This window comes from Mus musculus, chromosome X, assembly GCF_000001635.26.
Source record: "Mus musculus strain C57BL/6J chromosome X, GRCm38.p6 C57BL/6J".
Taxonomy (NCBI): Eukaryota; Metazoa; Chordata; class Mammalia; order Rodentia; family Muridae; genus Mus; species Mus musculus.
In genome coordinates this window covers 71,405,599-71,423,772 of record NC_000086.7, presented here as the reverse complement: position 1 = coordinate 71,423,772, position 18,174 = coordinate 71,405,599, and the positions used below count along the sequence as shown (strand labels likewise).

The following is an 18,174-nucleotide window of genomic DNA, read 5'->3' as shown; positions in this document are numbered from 1 at the left end:
AGCCTGAGATCCCTCAGCACGTTGCCAGCAGACCTACCTGCACCCTGGGCTTGCTCATCCAGGGCTGCGGGAAGTTTTGCTTCTAGACCTGTAGTCTGTTTTTAATTGTTGTCTGTTTGAGACAGGGTCTAAGGTAGCCAAGGTTAGCCTCCCACTCACTATTGTAGCTGTGGGTACCCTTGGATCCCCGATCCTCTGCTTCTGCCTCCCGAGTCTGGGATTACAGGTGTGAGTCCACATCTATCTTTAGGCTTTTTTTATTAGAAAATGACCAAAGACAAGAAGACAGTTAAAACCTAGATGTTCTGTTACCTCCTCTGTGGTCATTGAGCACTTTTGAGGTTCAAGGACTAGCAGAAATTAGAGGCTGCATATGGTAAGGTCAAATGAGAGGGAGACATACCTGTGACCCAGGAACGCTGATGGAGAGGCAGGGAGGTAGGCTTGCTCCCCTTCAGACAAGGACATGAGAAGAGACCACAGCTACAGGACAACAGCTGTGGAGCCTGGGTGCCGAGGAAGGATCTGGCTCTACCTGTTCCATAATGGAGAACGAGGTCTCCAGGTCACTGCTTATAGAAGTTATCTGGTAGTGCAAGACCAAATGCATGGAAATGATCCTGAATGCAAATGTAGAGGTTTGGAATCTAAAGGAGGATAGTCTGTCAAAATTTTAACACTGGAACCAACACTGAGTGAATACCCAAGGAAGTATAGTACCCAATGTACTATTGGGACTGTTTTAGATCCAGTAATGTAGAAGTCTCAACAGAAGCATGTCCATTCTGTAGATGGAGAATGGAGGCAGAGCTCTTTTGTGCAGCCTGCCAGGCTTCTGCCTTTGCTTCCCTTGGTAGGCCAAGGTACCCTGAACTTTGTACGCAGGGCCCATGGCAGTCCTACAGAGGACAGTGAGGAGGCCTGGGATGTGCTGAACTGCTCACACAGCATAGATCTAAAGTTCTATCAGGACTTGGGAAGAGTAGAGGTGAAACCCTCCTAACACATGTCTTCTCTTCCTAGTGACATACTCAAAACAAGAAACGCAGTCTGCAGAACCCCCACCACCCGAGCCACCCCGGATTTGAGGCAGGTACATCTGAAGGAAGCCACCGCTTGTGACCCAGCTCCGGATTTCATTTGCCAATCCTTTCCCCAAGTTTCTTCCCATGCCACTGGCTGCTTATTGTAGTGAGTTTTCTGGACAAGCCTTAGGTGTTCATGAGTGTGGTTTCTGTGCCCTGTCCTGCAGACTACAGTGACTGCTCTGCCATGGGTCCTCTAAAGAGACTTGGTTCTGAGACTTGAGACCCACATTCAGCAGATTCCTAGCACCAGCAGTGAAAGTTTCTGGGTGATGGAGACAGCTGGATTCAGCCTTAGCATGGGAAAAGGAGGATGCCCAAGGTGGGGGTGGCCCAGAGGATGGTTGGGGCAGCACTGCAGAACGTTTCTGGTTAGGCAGTCTCTAGGTTCTATGAAATCCTTTGCCTACATGCTGTAGTGGGTTGTTTGTTGTGGTGCTGACCACTGAGAGCTGTGAGGAGCATGCTCAACGGGCATCTGGTGCATATGGAACCCATTTTAAGACAAATCAGACAGCACCAAGCTGCAACACACATACATGTGTACACACACACACTCACACACACCCTACATGTGTGCGCACACACACATAACACCTAGGCACTTTTAAAAAATCGATTGTTCTTCCCAACTTCATGTTTCATATTGGTCAGCTTCCAGAGAGCTTGTCCAGGTGAAGGCTCTTCAGTGATTTTAGTGCAAACATGGTCTCACAATAGTCTTACCCCAAGATTAGAAAGAAGGAGCATATGGGAGCTGTGACTTGCGGTTGGATTCCTATCAGACTGTGTAGGGATCTCCGGCTGGCCTGGTTAACAGGTCTTGGAAGTCACCTACAAATGAACTTTCTCCCAGGTCAGGGTGGGTGTTTACACTACCCTGTACATGATCTTATTTAAGTAGCAAGAGCTACAGATCCTGAGAATGAACGTGGAAACCAGAAGCATGCTTGTTGTTTTATTAGAAGTGGATGGGGAAAGGGGAAGGTAGGGGAAGGGATACTAGCTTAGCTGCCTTTGTAGTTGTGTAGCTGTCCTCCCTGTCTGCTCTGAAAAGGGCTCTGACCATGTTCATAGCGGTAAATACAGGAAACCAAGGGCCAGGGCCAGAGCTGACTGCTACCCCTAGTTTGGGCTGGATCTGCCTGCTTCCTGGATTGTTTCTTTGGCTCCAGTGAGCTTGATAGTGAACCCTGCAGGTGAAAGCTAAGCTAGTTTCCACCCCATATGAACTAATAGTTTGCCACGTCAAACGGCACTTCTGAAAGCAATGTGTGTCACTGTGAAGGCAAGATCTACAGCTCCTCTGGACAACATGATTGGCCCCATATATCCCATAAGCTGTGAATTGGCTCCTTCACCTCTGCTGAGCTGGGAAGAGGCAACACTCACCTTAAGAAACTCCCTAACTCTTGTGCTGTCTAATGCATGCCTTGAGTGTGTTTGCTGTTTAAAGACTATTCTTGGTGGAGGGCTGCTGGTGGTGTCATGTTTCCAGGCAGCCTGAACACCAACTCCTACTGTATACCTGTGGGCGATGAGATGCCCCCTTTGCTTGGCCTTTGGTCCCAGACGGTCCAGGTCTGAGGATCCAATAGGGAAGCTGGAGCACTGGGAAAATGACACTAAGATGGAAAAAAAAAAAAGCTCATGGCCTCAGGAAGCCCGCCTTATTCTTCAGGAGGTTAATAAGCAAAGAAGGCATCACTTGCAAGATGTGTCCGTTTCTAGAACCTCTTAACTTGCTGGTCGGATTGCTGTCAACATTGTCAGGATTGTGCCTTACTGACACCAAGGACAACAGGAGATGATGGTGCCACCATTTGGCCAGTGCTGGGCTATAGGTGACTTAAAGGAAGGATTTTAGTATTTCTGGTCTGTTGACATGTAGCTAGCTAGGGTAATCTCAGGAGGGTTGTCTACCTTTATGCTGAGGCCTGTCTGATGGCAAAGCCCTCAAACCCCACGGCCATGATGTAAAATAAATGCCCTCTTGTTAAACTGTTTTCTCAATAGCACTGGTTCCAGTGAAAAAGAGCTCTAATTTGCTCTCCCTTAGCTACCTCGGTGCCTTTTGCATAAAGCCCTTCTGCATAAAACCCATCACTCAGCCCGCAGGCGCTAGCTAAGTGGCTGGACAGGCCTGAGCGGGCCATCGGCCTCCTGTTCATACAGTTTCATCCCAGGGGCCGGGCTCCTCCTTCCCACTGGCATTTTATACTTGGTGGGGCATTGTGGCCTGCAGAAGGCTTGGGACTGGTCCTGTAACTGTGTCCCCCCTGAAGGCTGAGTTGGCCAACTTGGGTTAGTCCCAGGTGACAGAAGGGAGAAACCAAATGAAGCAGAAGAGCCAATTGCCAAGATCAGATCTCGATCAGTGAAACTTGACAGGAAGAACTTTAAAAATGCTCAACAGTCTCAAGTGGCTTGATGTAGGGGCTCCTACCCTGGTGTAGGACAGGCCCACTGCCTCAGCCACTTGGGTCGTGGTTAGTACCAGTTCTCTGAGGAAGACATGTTGGAGACTGCCAGAATCCCTGTACATCGTTTTACGTGCTTGTGTCCAAGTGTGAATTGTAAATGGTCTAGTGTTTGCATTAAACAAAGTGGACTCTTAACAGCTCCTTATGTCCTGATGTGATCTGTCTTTTCCTACTATCTTTGTGATATAGTACTGACCTCATTCGCCTTCTCCCCAGCTAAAGGTGTGTCTTTGGCATGTTAGCATTTTTTCCATCAGTCCTTCCACCAAGTGCCCGATCCCAGGCTTCTGCTGGTGGGCCTCCATAGTACAGGAACTGCCGCAGGACATGTCTGGTATACTTGGATGAGGAGATGGAGGTTGGAGCAGAGCCTTCTTGCCACAGCATCAAGTCCTTTAGTAGGATCAGCATTGGCTCCACCACCCAGCTTTAGAACATACTGCTCAATCCTAAAAAGTGATCCAGTAAGGAGTGTGCTTTCTACTGTGGGGGCACTATTATAGAAGTATACTGGGAGACAGTCCAACCTTCTTATACCTAATATTGGGCTTTCTTGCTAACACAGCCTTGATTCACATGAAGAAGATGAGCAATGTCAGGCCCTTAAAGAATGGTTATACACAGGAGGTGGTGTAATTTCACACTAACTTTTAGAACCTTGAAGAAGTCCACAGTCCCACAGAGCTAGCAAGTACTTATACATTTGTATAAGAAAGACCCACTGCCTCTTGTTACTCTGGGCCTTTCTCTGTCTTCAACATTTCTTCAAGGTTATGAACAAGGGGACTTGCAGATTTGAAAATCAGATCACCTACCTGTTCCAGCCCACTCAAGACTCACAACAAATTGCTGACAACTTAGTAAGTTAATCAACTACTATTGGGCACTTTACATATATTAACTGTGGCAGGTACAGGGAAAGCATTTAACACATGGTACTTTCTTAGTACTCATTTTCCTCAGGGGTGAAAAACTACTGAAATGGTGAAAACACAGAGACAACAGAGACCAGGGAGCAAACATATTATCATTTTAGTTACATGTTGGAATACAGTGCTTCAGATGAGGCAAATACAGTATTGTACTTGTTTAAAAACCTGAACCTTAAAGGGTTTACATTATAGTACTTAAATAAAACATACATGAAAGAATTGTTTAGATAAGAAAACTATACTTCAAGTTGTTTTAGAAACAGTTCTGTGCTAGAAACATACAAAGGGAAAGACTCTGTTGTGCTTCTTTAAAATCCAGTGGACATTTTTAGGGGTGCTGCAGGCATGGCAGCTGGGAGGCCATGGCTTGAGCAGGAGCCAGAGCCACAGTTTACCAGCCATCTGTACCAGGCTAGCTGACCTCAACAAGCAGCCATCCCCATGGCTTCTCTGGTTCTGTCAAAACATTATCCAGTCCACTCTATCTTCAATAGTTCAAGTGTCGCTGGGAAATTACACAGTATTTCTAGGGAAAAATTGGTAAATGTCCCCACTTTTAAAAAGTATATGAAGAAAAAAAATATTATAGTTCATGTTATTTTCTTTTTGGTATTGATTTTGAGACAGGGCTCCACAATATAGGCCAGCTGTCCCAGAACTCGATATGTAGCCAAAGCTGTCCCTGAACTCACAGCTTCTCCTACCTCAGATATGGCAGTTTATCCATCTACAAATAAGGTTTTATATCTATGATGAACACAAATCAAAAGCTAAAATCACTTAAACTGTAGTTTAGAAACAAATCCCCCAGATGATTAAAAATGGAGAATTGATCATAACTTATGAAACTTCCTTGAATAAATGTCTCTGGTTATCTTATAGTTGGGTAGTTTTCTGTAAGTTGAAAAATCATCTAGTTTCTATGTATTTGGCTGTAAAAATTCTTTTAAGAACACTTTTGAAAACCGAGGTTAATGTGTAGGACTGCACAGCATCCAGTGATTTGACACTGACAAGAGGAAGATGTGAGCCATCTGTCCTCAGGGGCTCACTTGGTCAGCCTCAAACACATCTCCAACTCTGAAGGGCCTGGTGACACACAGAAGTGGACATGGTGGTGGTGGTGGCTATGCTGGCATTGCACACGTCGAAGCTGATGGGAGATTCATTCCTAGAAGGACTGGTTGAGTAGCAGAGATCAACACTGTTAACTGTGGAAAGAGGCCTGCCAAGCCAGGGCTGGGTCCGAGAGGGGAAAACCATGGAAGAGCATGTTATGCTTTCAGACCCATAGAAATAAACCCATAACAGCAGAATAAAATCCATGAACTATATCTTTATCAATTTTTGTAAAATAGGGAATACAAAACTAATTAATTCTCCACTTAAATAAATGCTAAATTAACGTAGTAAAATTAGCTCATCTGAAGTATACAGTTCAGTGCAATCACTGATATTTAATTTCATGAGTATTTTAGCCACTGGTTGCCTTAAAGTATGGCCAGGCAGTCATGTAAATCAACTGAGAAGAGATCGTGGTAAATGAAAGCAAGCTGTCCAGGTGTCTAACAGGTGAGAGACGACTTGATTTGACATAGATGCTGGGCATCTTAACAGGTGGTAGGATGCCAAAGCAATTTTCAAGACTTGCTCCTTTAGAGAGCTGTCATAGAGGGAGGCCAACAAATGCAGAGTTGCTGCCTGAGCCCTCAGTTTACCTGCGACAAGGCCAGAGGACTGAGCATTCATAGTTTGCTGCATCCTGAGGGAACCTGCTGCTACCACCAATGAATGAATGGGCTGTGCCATCTCAAAAGACAAGTACCAGAGTTAGAGGACAACACTCCATTGCCACTGAGCTGACACATCTCGAATCTTAATTCAAATGTGCTGCGCAAAAGGCAGCATGGACTCCGTTGGGAAAGAATTTCTCCTACAGCACAGTTTAGCAGATGATTTCTCAGGCTATTCTAAACATAAAAAAGGACATAGGAAAATAAAGGCATGTTTCTCTTTAAAAAATACCTTATATGTACACAGCAGTACATATTGTACCAGTTGAACAGGACTTCTTGTATGAAGATAACTGATAACTGTAGAACAGGTGGCAATGGTTCATTTGCCACACTAACATTTCATTTAAAACAGTTTTTAAATTGTGCCAAAAGGCTGAGAGGAGCCACATGGCTGGTGATGTGTTCTATAAGTAAACGAGTTGTTCGTAACAAAGGATGTAACTTGGAAAGAAGTGGTGTAAGATTCTCTTAAGTTAAAATACCGCACTGCATTCAATCTGGTTTCTCCCAAGCTACCTGTACAAGACACAGGTGGTTCACAGGGTGAGGCTGCTCGCAAAAGGGGCACAGGCTGTTCACACAAAAGAAGTACTTGTTAATAATAGGAGCTTTCACCACCCACAAATGGTCCCTGGGCTGAGTCCTAAGAGCTAAGATGACAAGCTAGAACCATAATATCAATGGCCAGGTCCCCGAGCTGCTGGAAGACAATAGAGCAGCCGGATGGCCCGGGGTACTGGCTTTGTTCATCAGACTGAGGTGTGTACAGGAGTAGCTGAGTGGGTAGGTGAGGAGCCCCTCTCAGAGGAAGATGAGATGGTCCGGGTGGCCATCTCCCGCTGCAAGTCCTCCACACGCTTCTGCAGCTCAGCCTTGATAGCCAGCAGTTCCTTGAGATTCTGATGAATTGGCATCTGGAAGTGAACAGAGACAAGGCTGTTAGTTGACTCTCGTTGGAGTACTGTTTGTTCTAAATACAGCATTTCAGTACTTAGGTTCATAGCTTAATGGTTCTTTCACTGGCCAGATTCCTATGTACCCAGTCTCATAGACTACTGACCAATCTATCACCAAGTATACAAAGATTGTCTTATAAGGTCAGGGTTTCTTTTATTGTGATATTACACCAGGACCAAAGGCAGCTTAAGGTGGAAAGAGCTTATTTCAACTCACAACTCTCAGGTCACAATCACTGAGGGAGATCAGGGCAGGAACTCCGAGCAGGAACCTAGATGTAGGAGCTGAGGAAGAGGCCACGGAGGACTGCTGCTTACTGTCTTGCTCCTCATGACTACTTACTTATAGTATAGCCTACTTACTTATAGTACCCCACACCATCAGCCCAGGGGTGACACTGCCTTCCCACATCAGTCATCAATCAAGAAAATATGACACAAGCTAATTTTATGGAGGCATTTTCTCAACTGAGTTTTCCTCTTCCCAGATAACTCTAGCCTGTGTCATGCTAACATAAAACTAACCCACATAAGTGATTCATTTTTTTCCCACAAGTTAGGAGTTTTTGATAGCTACCCAGGCTGTCCTGAAGTTCCTAGGGACAAGGTAGGCATGGAAAGGCATTGGGGAAGACAGGTCACCCTTACCCTCCACTCTCTTAGCTCCCAGGAAGGAGCAAACAGGTTCAGGTGTAGCCATAATCCAACTAAGGCTGCCATGTGCAGATTCAGAGCCAGGCTGTGTTTGGAGTTGTTAGAAATGCAAGTAACTTCTTCCCAGACTAAGTAGTGTTCATGAGACCCCTGCTCCATTATCCCTATACTTGTGCATTTTTATAAATCGCTCCAGTGACTGCAAACACTGTGTTAAGTCAGCACTTTCTTCCCCATAGAGCTCTGTGTTTTCATCAACTGGAATAGGAACTGGCAGAAAGCCCTCAGAGGGCAATGCCAGGGCACAGGTGCCCTAGAGACCAGCCTTTTGCTTTCCACTTAGCACTTCTTCATTGCTTCACCCTGATTGTCTTTTAGACCCCCTGATGGTAGTATGGGAGCACAACAAAGAGATGGGAAGATCCTAGTATTTATGTTCATCATACCCAGCTTTCTGAGATAGCAGATTTCCTCAATACCTACTAGGAGCCCAGAGATCCAAGACCCAGATTTTCCCTTATAGATTTTCAGACTGAGGGTAATGCTGAGCAGCAAAGAAGGGACAAAGGAGGCATGGGCAGGTTTGGGGAGCCTTGTTCCCATTCATTGTATTCCCGGCTGCTATTGGACTGGCCCTAAGCCTCAGGATGCCAATATGGCTCACTACATAACACACCTCAGTGGCTACTTCCTCAGGACTAATAGTAATATCCTCTAAGCCTCAGTCTGCCTCTCTAGCCCACCTATCACCAGGTCCTGCTTCTATAGAAGGAAACACATGAAACTAGAGTGAAGCCTGAGTGTTGTTGCTGATTAGCAATCTTAGTGGGATGAGAGAGACCTAACAAGACTGACAGGAGGAGGAAGATGGAGCAAAGACAGCCAGGTGTCTCCAACACAACAGAAAGGTTAAAAAAAAATGCTCCATTTGGCAGGCTGCAGGAAGAGAGAGACAGAAATGCCATAATTACATAGCAAAGGCTGGCTCTTGAGACCACTGTGCACTAGGGAAATGCTCCATTCATCCTTTAGGAGTTCTCTTGTTATTTGCCACACCCACGGGATCATGCAGCTCAGTTGCCGGAGATAATACATACTCTGTGATCAAGCCTTCATCAGTAACCCATATGTGAGCTGCGAAACACTATGTAGGGTCTGAGACTCATGGCTGCTTAGGGAACTGATATCACCTTACATCTTCATGGAGCTTTTTGTTTATTTTCTCACATTTCAGTTTTAAGTATGCAAAGGCATGCCTAAAGGTCTAGAAAACTCTGAGGCTAAGTTATGTTAAAGAAAATGCGCAGGAAAAAGCCAGCCACCAGGCAGTGGTGGCACAAGCCTTTAATCCCAGCACTTGGGAGGCAGAGGTAGAGGCAGGTGGATTTGAGTTCGAGGCCAACCTAGTCTACAAAGTGAGTTCCAGGACAGCCACGGCTACACAGAGAAACCCTGTCTCGAAAAAAACAAAACGAACAAACAAACAAACAAACAAACAAACATAAAGCGTCAGTCATGTCTGCCCCAGGGCACTCGCACATAGTATGAGGTACTAAGAGAATGCCACACCCATTCTTTGATGGATGCTGACATGGAGGTCCGCAGTGGCCTGCTGGCCTGCCTTTCTTCCCCACAGTCTTTTCCTACAATTTTCTCTCTACACTACCTACCTGCATATTCCCCAACCACAGCCTCGAGTGCAGCTACCCTCTCAGCATTGGAATGCTGTCAGTGGAGGAACACATAGACATCCCTGTCATACAAATGTCCACCTGCCCTTCTAGAAGTTTCTGTCACCAAGGTTCTGCCTGTCTCCCAAAACACTGTGTGCTCAGCATACTTAGAAGGTGTTTGATATGTGGTTATTGCATTTAGAGGGAAAACTTGTGGCTTGTAGACAGCCTTCTCAGATTTCCCTTTTGTGTAGCACTGTATAGGGACAACACGGAATGCTGCCTTCCCTATCTGCCATTTGCCTAGAACGACACCATGGTGCTTGCTGGGTACTACTTGGTACAGATCATGCTTACATGCCCCTGTGAAGGCTCAGCGAGGCTCAGGACCTTGTTCTAGATCTGGCAGTAAATCACTGATAAAAATGGAATTTGGCCCTGGACAGGGACATTCTATGACATCTACCAGGCAGCAAGGTGCTGGGTGACTTATGGTTTAGTTCTGACATTCTCTTTTACTCTCATGTGTAATAGCTATGATAGGTCTGCTGATCGCCCTCACCATACTGAAGCCTGCTTTGCTTACCTGTAGAGGAAACTGTCTGCATTTAGAGACAAACTCTCTTGCAGGCTATAGGTTTTATGAATGACTTTGTTTCCTACTCCCACCCCCCTATTCCCAGGAGTACGCAATAAAGACGTGTCACTAAGCACTAGCAGAAGGAATCCATATATCCATGAGGATACTTTTTACCTAGCTTCACCACACTTCAAGTTTGCAACATGCTGAGCACAGAACATGGGCAGAGGGCAATTCCTGCAGTCTCTGAGAAGCCACTCAGTCCCCGGCGTGCCAGCTGGGGCCCACAGCTGAGTCTAAGAGTGAGTGCACTGTCTAGCTGAGGGAGGGTTAGTAAAGCCATGCTACCACTTGGACTTCCATCCTGGCAAGTAAAAAGGAGAAGGAACAATTTGAACTTTACCCTAGCCAGTGCAGCTTAGGAAGCAAGTGGAGGTTGTGAAAACACCAGGTAAAAGGGATAGAGGAGGAGGAGGAGGAGGAGGTGTTTATGTTCTAGGCTGATGGAATCAGTGCTATTAAAGAATGACCTAGCAACATGCTCCTGTTGGCCACCCTTTAAAGCTTCAGAATATTAAACTCTGCCTGTCACTTCTCTAGCCCTATGTGGAGGAGCTTGGCGGATTGGGTCAAGGCGTGCTAGCTAGCAGTACTTGATATGCAGAATGAGGTCAGTCACTGAACCCAGCAGGCAGGAGGCAGGAGACCTGCTTGACTGGTCTCTGTTGTGCACTGTGCCTCCCCCCGCCCCCCAATCTTACTTTACTGTGAAATAATGCAGCAGTTTGGGGAGAATTTTACTCCTTCAAGCTGTATCTGCTTTACAACTTATCACATACCCTCTCTTTCTATTACATTATAAGTGAACTTGGGTGCACTTTTCACAGGCCTTTACTACCTCATATATATACTAGCAGAGAGAGGTACTGTGCAAGCCAAATATCTCCCAACAACTTAGAAGATTGATAACCAAACACAGCAAGAGGTAATACTTCCTACCATTTCACCAGTAGAAGGCAGACATATAAGAGTTTAAACTCTAACTCAGTAAATGGTATGGAGTTGGTATATGGAAGGAACTTTCTGAAAAAGGAACACAAAACATGGAGCCTTGACTTCTAGCAGCAATATAACTTCAGTAAGTCAATATCTACTATGAATACATTTTATAACACCATCTTCACTTGGAAAGAAAGGCATACCCTTATGAAAACAAGAAAATAAAAAATTACCTGTGGTCTCATCCGTGGATTCCACCGTACATAATAATTTACCCACAATTCCAAGTGACTCATACTAGCAACAGGATATAACACATGGTTCTCATAATTCACAAAGAAGGGATTTGAGAATTCATCTAGTTGGCTATTGATATAAGACCATAAAGATATAGTATTTGTATATACATCCTGAAAAAATAAAAACATTACATTGAATTAAGTTCTCCACAGCCTCAAGGATTAATTTTTTTCATACGAATATAGATTTTTAGATAATGAACTGAATTCAAACACTGAAAAATCTAGGCACATTTACTAAGCCCCACCCCTCTGGCTATATACAGTCTCATCCTGGAGATGATATGTGTGATGTATCAGGAAATAGTACTAAAGTTAGGCAACATCTGGAAACTGTATTTATCTATACAGTATAAGCAGGCTCATCAATAACAAATATATATTTTATTGAGGATTTGAGTTCATTGATATTGAGGGATATTGATGACTAATAACTGTTAATTCCTGTTAGTTTTATGTTGGTGGTGAGAAAGAGAGCGAGAAAAAGAGAGAGAGAGAGAGAGAGAGAGAGAGAGAGAGAGAGAGAGAGAGAAAGAAATATTGCTTAACTATAAAAAAGAACCTTGAAACTGTTACACTAGGTAAAGCAGACCACTCACAAACATCCACCTATTGTATGAGTCCATTATAGGAAATGCCCAGAATAGGCAGACTGGTGATTTCTAGGTACCACGAAAATGGGAGTAACTGGTAATATGGAGATTCCCAAAGGGGTGGCTAAAATACTCATGAAATTAAATATCAGTGATTGCACTGAACTGTATACTTCAGATGAGCTAATTTTACTATGTTAATTTAGCATTTATTTAAGTGGAGAATTAATTAGTTTTCCCTATTTTACAAAAATTGATAGAGATGCAGTTCGTGGATTGTATTCTGCTGTTGTGGGTTCATTTTGTTTTCCTTTAAACATCTTTATCAAGATTCAATTCACATGCCATTATATTTACTATATTTCCTCCCTTTGAAATTAAAAAGTTAGCAGAGGGCTAGAAAAATGGCTCAGCTATTAAACACACTTGCCACTCTTACAGAAGACTGGAGTTTGATTCCCTGTATCTACATGGTGGCTCATCCTTTCTAGAATCCCAGCTCTAGGAGATATGGTGTTCTTTTTTAACTCCCTTAGGTACCATATTTGTTCATAGAAAATAAAAATAAATTAAAATCTTTTTTAAAAAGTTAATAAAGTTTCATCAAACGGAGGTATGGAAGTGTGAATTTTGTCATACACCTTGGAAAGCTGTGATCTTGTTAGGTTCCCGACTCTACAAGTAAGAGGCTTATATTAAACACCTATGCTTAGACTGCTAAAATTCTGGAAAGGTGTCTAGGGCATCTTTCCCACTACCCTGTACCATTTACAAGCAGCAGTAGGGCCAGGAGCCAAGTCTTCACTCTATTCAGGCCTCTTCTGATTGAGTTTACTAGGAAAGGCGTCTGAGCAATAGGGAAGCATATACACTTACCTCTTTGATTCGCTGTTGTTCACAGTTGCACAAAAAGGTCCCAAAAAGACAACTATAGAGGTGATCCAAAATTGTAATCAAGAATAATTCATTAAACTCAAATGCTGAAGGGAACTTAAATGAAGAGGAAAAATAAAGTTTAGTCTTGAAGTTTAATTACTAAAACAAAGTTATATCACTTATTTGTGTATGTAAGAGATGGACTACAATATGGAATGTGGTCAGATTAAAAAGCAAACAGTCCATGCAAAATTTAACTAATTGAGAATTTCAAGACAAAACTGGTAGCTCTGGTGGGTTTTAAAAATATATATATATCTTTTAATTTATTTCTATAATGGCCCAGAAACACATCAATGTCCTTTGTCATCAGAGAAATGCAAATCAAAACTATTCTAAGATTCCATCAATCTAAGATGTTTTTATCTTAACTATTCTAATTGGTTAAGATAAAAAAAAAAAACCCCAAACCTCAAGTGACAGGACATTCTGGTGAGGATACGGAGCAAGAGGAACATTTTTCCATAGCTGGTGGGATTGCAAACTGGTACAATCAATCTGGTGGTTTTTCCGAAAACTGGGAATAGTTCTACCTCAAGACCCAGGTATACCACTCCTGGGCATATACTCAAAAGATGCCCTACCATTCCACAACGTGTAATAAGGACATATAGCAGCTTCACTCATAATAGCCAGAAACTGGAAACAACAGAGATGTCTCTCAACCAAAGAATGGATAAAGAAAATGCAGTACATCTACACAATGGAATACTATTCAGCCATTAAAAACAAAGACATCATGAATTTTGCAGACAAATGGATGGAACTAGAAAATATCAGCCTGAGTGAGGTAACCCAGACCCAAAGGGGCATACATGGTATGCACTCACTAGTAAGTTGATATTAGCCATAAATTATAGGTACCATGCTACACTCCATAGAACCAAGGAAACAAAATAACAAGGAGAGCCAAAGAGAGGATGCTGAATCTTTCTTATTAGGGGAAATAAAATAGATATCGGAAGTAGATGGAGGGAGGGAACTGGGTGGGAAAGTGGATTGGGAGGGGAACAGGGCAGGGTGGAGGGGGATCAGATGTAAGGAGATGAAGGAGAGAGAATGGAATGCACCAGGCAGGTGAGTGCATCTCTAGGAACTGTCCAGAAACCTTGATGTGGGGGTAGCCTCAGGGAGTCTATGAGGGTTACTCTATCTGAAACTCCTAGCAGTAGGGGATATGGATCCTGAAGTGGCCACATCCTCTAGCCAGGCAGGACTTCAAGTGAAGGGATAAGGACACCAATCCACCCACAAAACCTTCAACCTAAAATATGTCCTGCTCACAGGATGTGCTGGGACAAAGATAGAGCAGAGACTGAGGAAACCAATAACCGAAACTCAAAATCCATCCCATGGGAGAGAGCCAATCCCTGACACTATTAATGATACTCTGTTATGCTTGCAGCCAGGAACCTAGCATGACTGTCCTCCAAGAGGCTCCTCCTAGCAAATGACCAAAACAGAGACCCACAATCAGACATTAGATGGAGCCCAGGGAATCTCGTGGAAGAGTTGGGGAAAGGATTGAGGGACACAGGGGACAGGGACTCCACAGGAACAACAGCAGACTCAACTAACCTGGACTCTTGGTGGCTCCCAGGGACTGATCCACCAACTAAAGAGCATACAGAAGCTGGACCTATACCACCCCCACACATACATAGCAGATGTGCAGCTTGGCCTTCATGTGGGTCCCCCAACAACTGGAGCAGGGGCTGTTCCTGACTCTGTTGCCTGCCTGTGGACCTGTTTCTCTAACTGGGCTATCTTCTGTGGCCTCAATGAAGAAGATGTACCTAGTCTTGCGGTAACTTGATGTACCAGGGTGTGCTGTGATTGTGAGGGGTGAGCTCCCCCTTTTCAGAGAGGGGACTGGGGATGGGGAGGAGCTGTATGATAGGGGACAGAGGACTGGGAGGAGACGGGGTGCTGCAATCGGGATGTAAAGTGAATAAAAGGGATTTTTTTTTAAAAAAAGAAACAACTATCACCAACGAAATTTGTTGTGTTCTTCATTGTGTACACCAAAACAGGTATCTTCTGGTTTCTCACATGGTAGACCAAAGCCCAGATTTACCCTTCTCACAGGAGGCTTATTAGCAATGGGCAGTAGGCAACATGGAACTGCTATGACGTCTGAGAAAATACAAGCCAATGAAGAGAGTACTATTGCTGAAGCTCTTTCTGCCTGGAGGCACACTGCAGAGCACAGAGTGGGAAGAAACTTGCCAGGTTCAGGATTTATCAAAAGTGATTTAAGAAGAACAGAATGTGTGATTAGCTCTATACATAGTAGAGATTACTCATACTTAAGAACTATCCCACAAATAGAATCCCATGATCTCATACTTCTAAATTATTACCAGTTTGTAAGCAAACTGAGTCTAGCTGTATATAAAAAGGGTAATATTACATGATAAAGTCTGGTTCATTCTATAAGAATGCAAGGCTGGTTTAACAGTAAAAAAAATCAATGTTACAAAGAAATTAATTACTATAATTAATCATATTAAGAGATTACAGAATAAAAACCACATGGTCACCTCAATTGTTTTAGGCAATGCATAATGTGGTTTTTCAGAATGTCTATGAAGATTATTAGCACTGGCAACAGATTACAGTCGTAACAGCCATTTAGCAGCCATGAGCCATCTGGAAATAATAATGATCTCAGCAGCAGGCCTGTATGGAGTGACTGCCATGTGCTAAAGTTCTAATTTAAAACCCTGAGATACACTCTACTAAATGAAGCAAAGGAAACTAGAACAAAAGCAAATAAACAGAAGTACAAGTCAGTTTACACTAAAGACTGATTCTTGGGCAGGGAGCATGTAGTTCAGTTTTGAAACACTTGCCTAAAATATGCAAGGTTCCAGATTCAATCCTGAGCACTGCTAAAACAAATACTTTTATCTAGTCAGAAAGATGCTGCATGCTCTCATGTCTAATCTTGACATCTGTGTGACAACCAGGATCACTGACATTTGCTTAACTATTGTCAGGCTAATAAGTAGGACCTTAGCCTGAGAAGAATGAGACATTGAATATTTATACCCATTCTATGAGTCTACATTCTAGATTTCAAAGTTTGGGTGGGTGCACTCTAGTACCAATAACCACAAGCTTTAGTGTGGCCAACTGGATGCTAGGTGTGAGAGGTCAAAGGAGGCAAAGGCTCAGTTCAAGGCCCACAGCACTCCTGAAAACTAGAAACCCAAGTTCCAAATGCTCCTACTCGGTAGCTGTGTCAAGATGACAATCGCTCAAAGAACACTGTTATAGTAAATTTAATTTAGGAGGCAGTTTAGCAGGGATAGTGGAAGTGCCAGGGAATTGCAAACAGAAGATAAGTTTCTACAAGCTATAGTTTTCTTTCTTGTCTTTATTCACAGACTATATAAGTTACCTAACATGTAGTCTCAAAAAACCATCATAATGTACACTGAGATTCTGTACTGCTTGAGGGACAGAAGTATCAAAGGTAATGTTCCTTAACACTACAGATGCTATAAAATGTTTCTAAGATGCTAATGATTGCTTCAGGCCCTTTTCCTAGTTCTTTTGTCACAGTTTGTCTCTATACAAAGTAGCATTGTCTATATATGAAATAGCTCATTGTATTTTGAGATTTTTTTTCTGACTTTATACTGATTGAACTTGATTTAGCAGTAGGCAAATGAAAAATAAGCAAATTGTATTACATGGATATATATTTTACTAGTTTGTTATATAAAATTAATTTATTAACTTACAGCCAAAGACTTATCACTAATCTCTTCTTCTCAGGTACTAATGTTATCTTAAGGAAAATTTTATACATGTTTAATGAACAGAATCAAAGTTGTGAAAGGCCCCTAAACTATCCCTTCCAAATCCCTTATTTTCTTTCTTAAAAACCAGTAAGCAGTACAAAAATAACAGACTAGAGGTAAAAAAAAAGTACTAATCAGTATGAGGAGTGGAAATGAATTTGAAGAGAAAGACACACATGTGTATGCAGTGCGCTTGCTCAGAAGCATGGGAGGAAAAGGAGCTAGTTCATGTCAATGAGATGGTTACCAGATTTGTTTGCATTTCATTTTCGAGATAATTTTTCTAAAATGTGTTTCATGATTTCTTTTCTTGATCAGAATGTAACAAGCACTCAGTTCTGTTATTAGTAGGGTACAAAGAAGAAAAGGACTTCCAGCCAGCCTCTAGGCCTTCTCAGCTTGTCTTTTCTGTTGCCTTTCACTTGGGAGTGCTCCCCTCAGACTGCCTATTGTTAACTCTCTCTGACATGGAAATCAGTTAACATAAACCCCTGTCAGCTTTCTGATGCTAAATCTAAAGGAGTCTATTCTAAGCCATGGCCTTCAAGATCTATTCCAAACCATCTCCCCTTGTTTCTCTTTTAAAAGTAGGTCTTTATTCTGTGGTCCAGAGGTTCACCACTTGTGGGTTGGAATGTGACCCCTTTGGCAAACCTGTAACTCTAAAAAATATTTACATTATGATCTGCAAAAGTAGCAACTTTACAGCAAGGGAGTAGCAGTGAAAATAACGTCATGGTTGGGGGCCACCACATGAGGAACTGTGCTGGAGGTGGAGCACTAGGAAGGTTGAGAACCACTGTCCTTGCCAGCCTGGGAACCCATAGCATTAACAAGGCAGCTCTGCAAACTACTGACTCATATTCTTGTATTTCAAAAAGAAACTCAGAGGATTCATATGCTGGTTCAGGTTTCAGATGGGCTGGTTTAGCATTGTGCTTTCAAACATTAGAAGTGCCTAGAGGGCTTGGGAGTCCCAATATTGGGCTCTAACTCTTGAGCACCAGCAGTTGTGTTGTAGGTCTAGAGCTGATATGGCTACCAGGTTCCCAGGGCACACTTCTGGGAAGTAGTCTATACTGTGATGGGGAGGACAGCAGAGTCAGCACACTTGTTCTTGTCCATCAGTAACAGTAACCCAGCGTGAGCAAACAAGGATGGCAATCCACAGCTTTCCACAGAGAGGAGATACATGTCCTCTGACAAGTTTGAAAAGGCTTTTTGAAGCATCAATCATAAACATCAAGGTATTTGGAGGAGTCCCTGGAGATGTCCAGGAGCTTCTCACAGATACACAAGAAAGACAGCTTCCAGGCCTTGGTTCTCAGTCTCCAACTTACTCTCACTCAAGCTAGACTGAACAGCAGATACTGGGA

The 18,174-nt window shown here is 43.2% G+C and overlaps 2 protein-coding genes across 17 annotated transcripts in view; one reads left to right on the top strand and one right to left on the bottom strand.

The window, feature by feature from the left end:
• Cd99l2 (CD99 antigen-like 2) overlaps positions 1 to 3,713 on the top strand; it is a 72,807-nt gene extending 69,094 nt beyond the window's left edge. For 6 of the 8 annotated variants that reach the window (XM_011247542.3, XM_011247541.2, XM_011247540.2 and 3 more), the window contains one exon: positions 1,024 to 3,703. In XM_011247542.3, coding sequence (XP_011245844.1) covers positions 1,024 to 1,088 — 65 coding nt within the window. In that variant the 3' untranslated portion in view covers positions 1,089 to 3,703. Of the gene's footprint in view, positions 1 to 1,023 lie in introns of all 8 variants that reach the window. The other 2 variants (NM_138309.3, NM_001199349.1) reach the window with 1 other exon arrangement.
• An 863-nt stretch (positions 3,714 to 4,576) lies between these two features.
• Mtmr1 (myotubularin related protein 1) overlaps positions 4,577 to 18,174 on the bottom strand; it is a 54,437-nt gene continuing 40,839 nt past the window's right edge. For 6 of the 9 annotated variants that reach the window (NM_001313702.1, NM_001313704.1, NM_001313707.1 and 3 more), the window contains 3 exons: positions 12,927 to 13,040; positions 11,392 to 11,568; positions 4,577 to 7,210 (listed from right to left, as the gene is read on the bottom strand). In NM_001313702.1, the coding sequence (NP_001300631.1) occupies positions 7,046 to 7,210; positions 11,392 to 11,568; positions 12,927 to 13,040 (456 nt within the window). In that variant the 3' untranslated portion in view covers positions 4,577 to 7,045. The remainder of the gene's footprint in view (positions 7,211 to 11,391; positions 11,569 to 12,926; positions 13,041 to 18,174) is intronic. The other 3 variants (XM_006528137.4, XM_006528136.4, XM_011247629.3) reach the window with 1 other exon arrangement.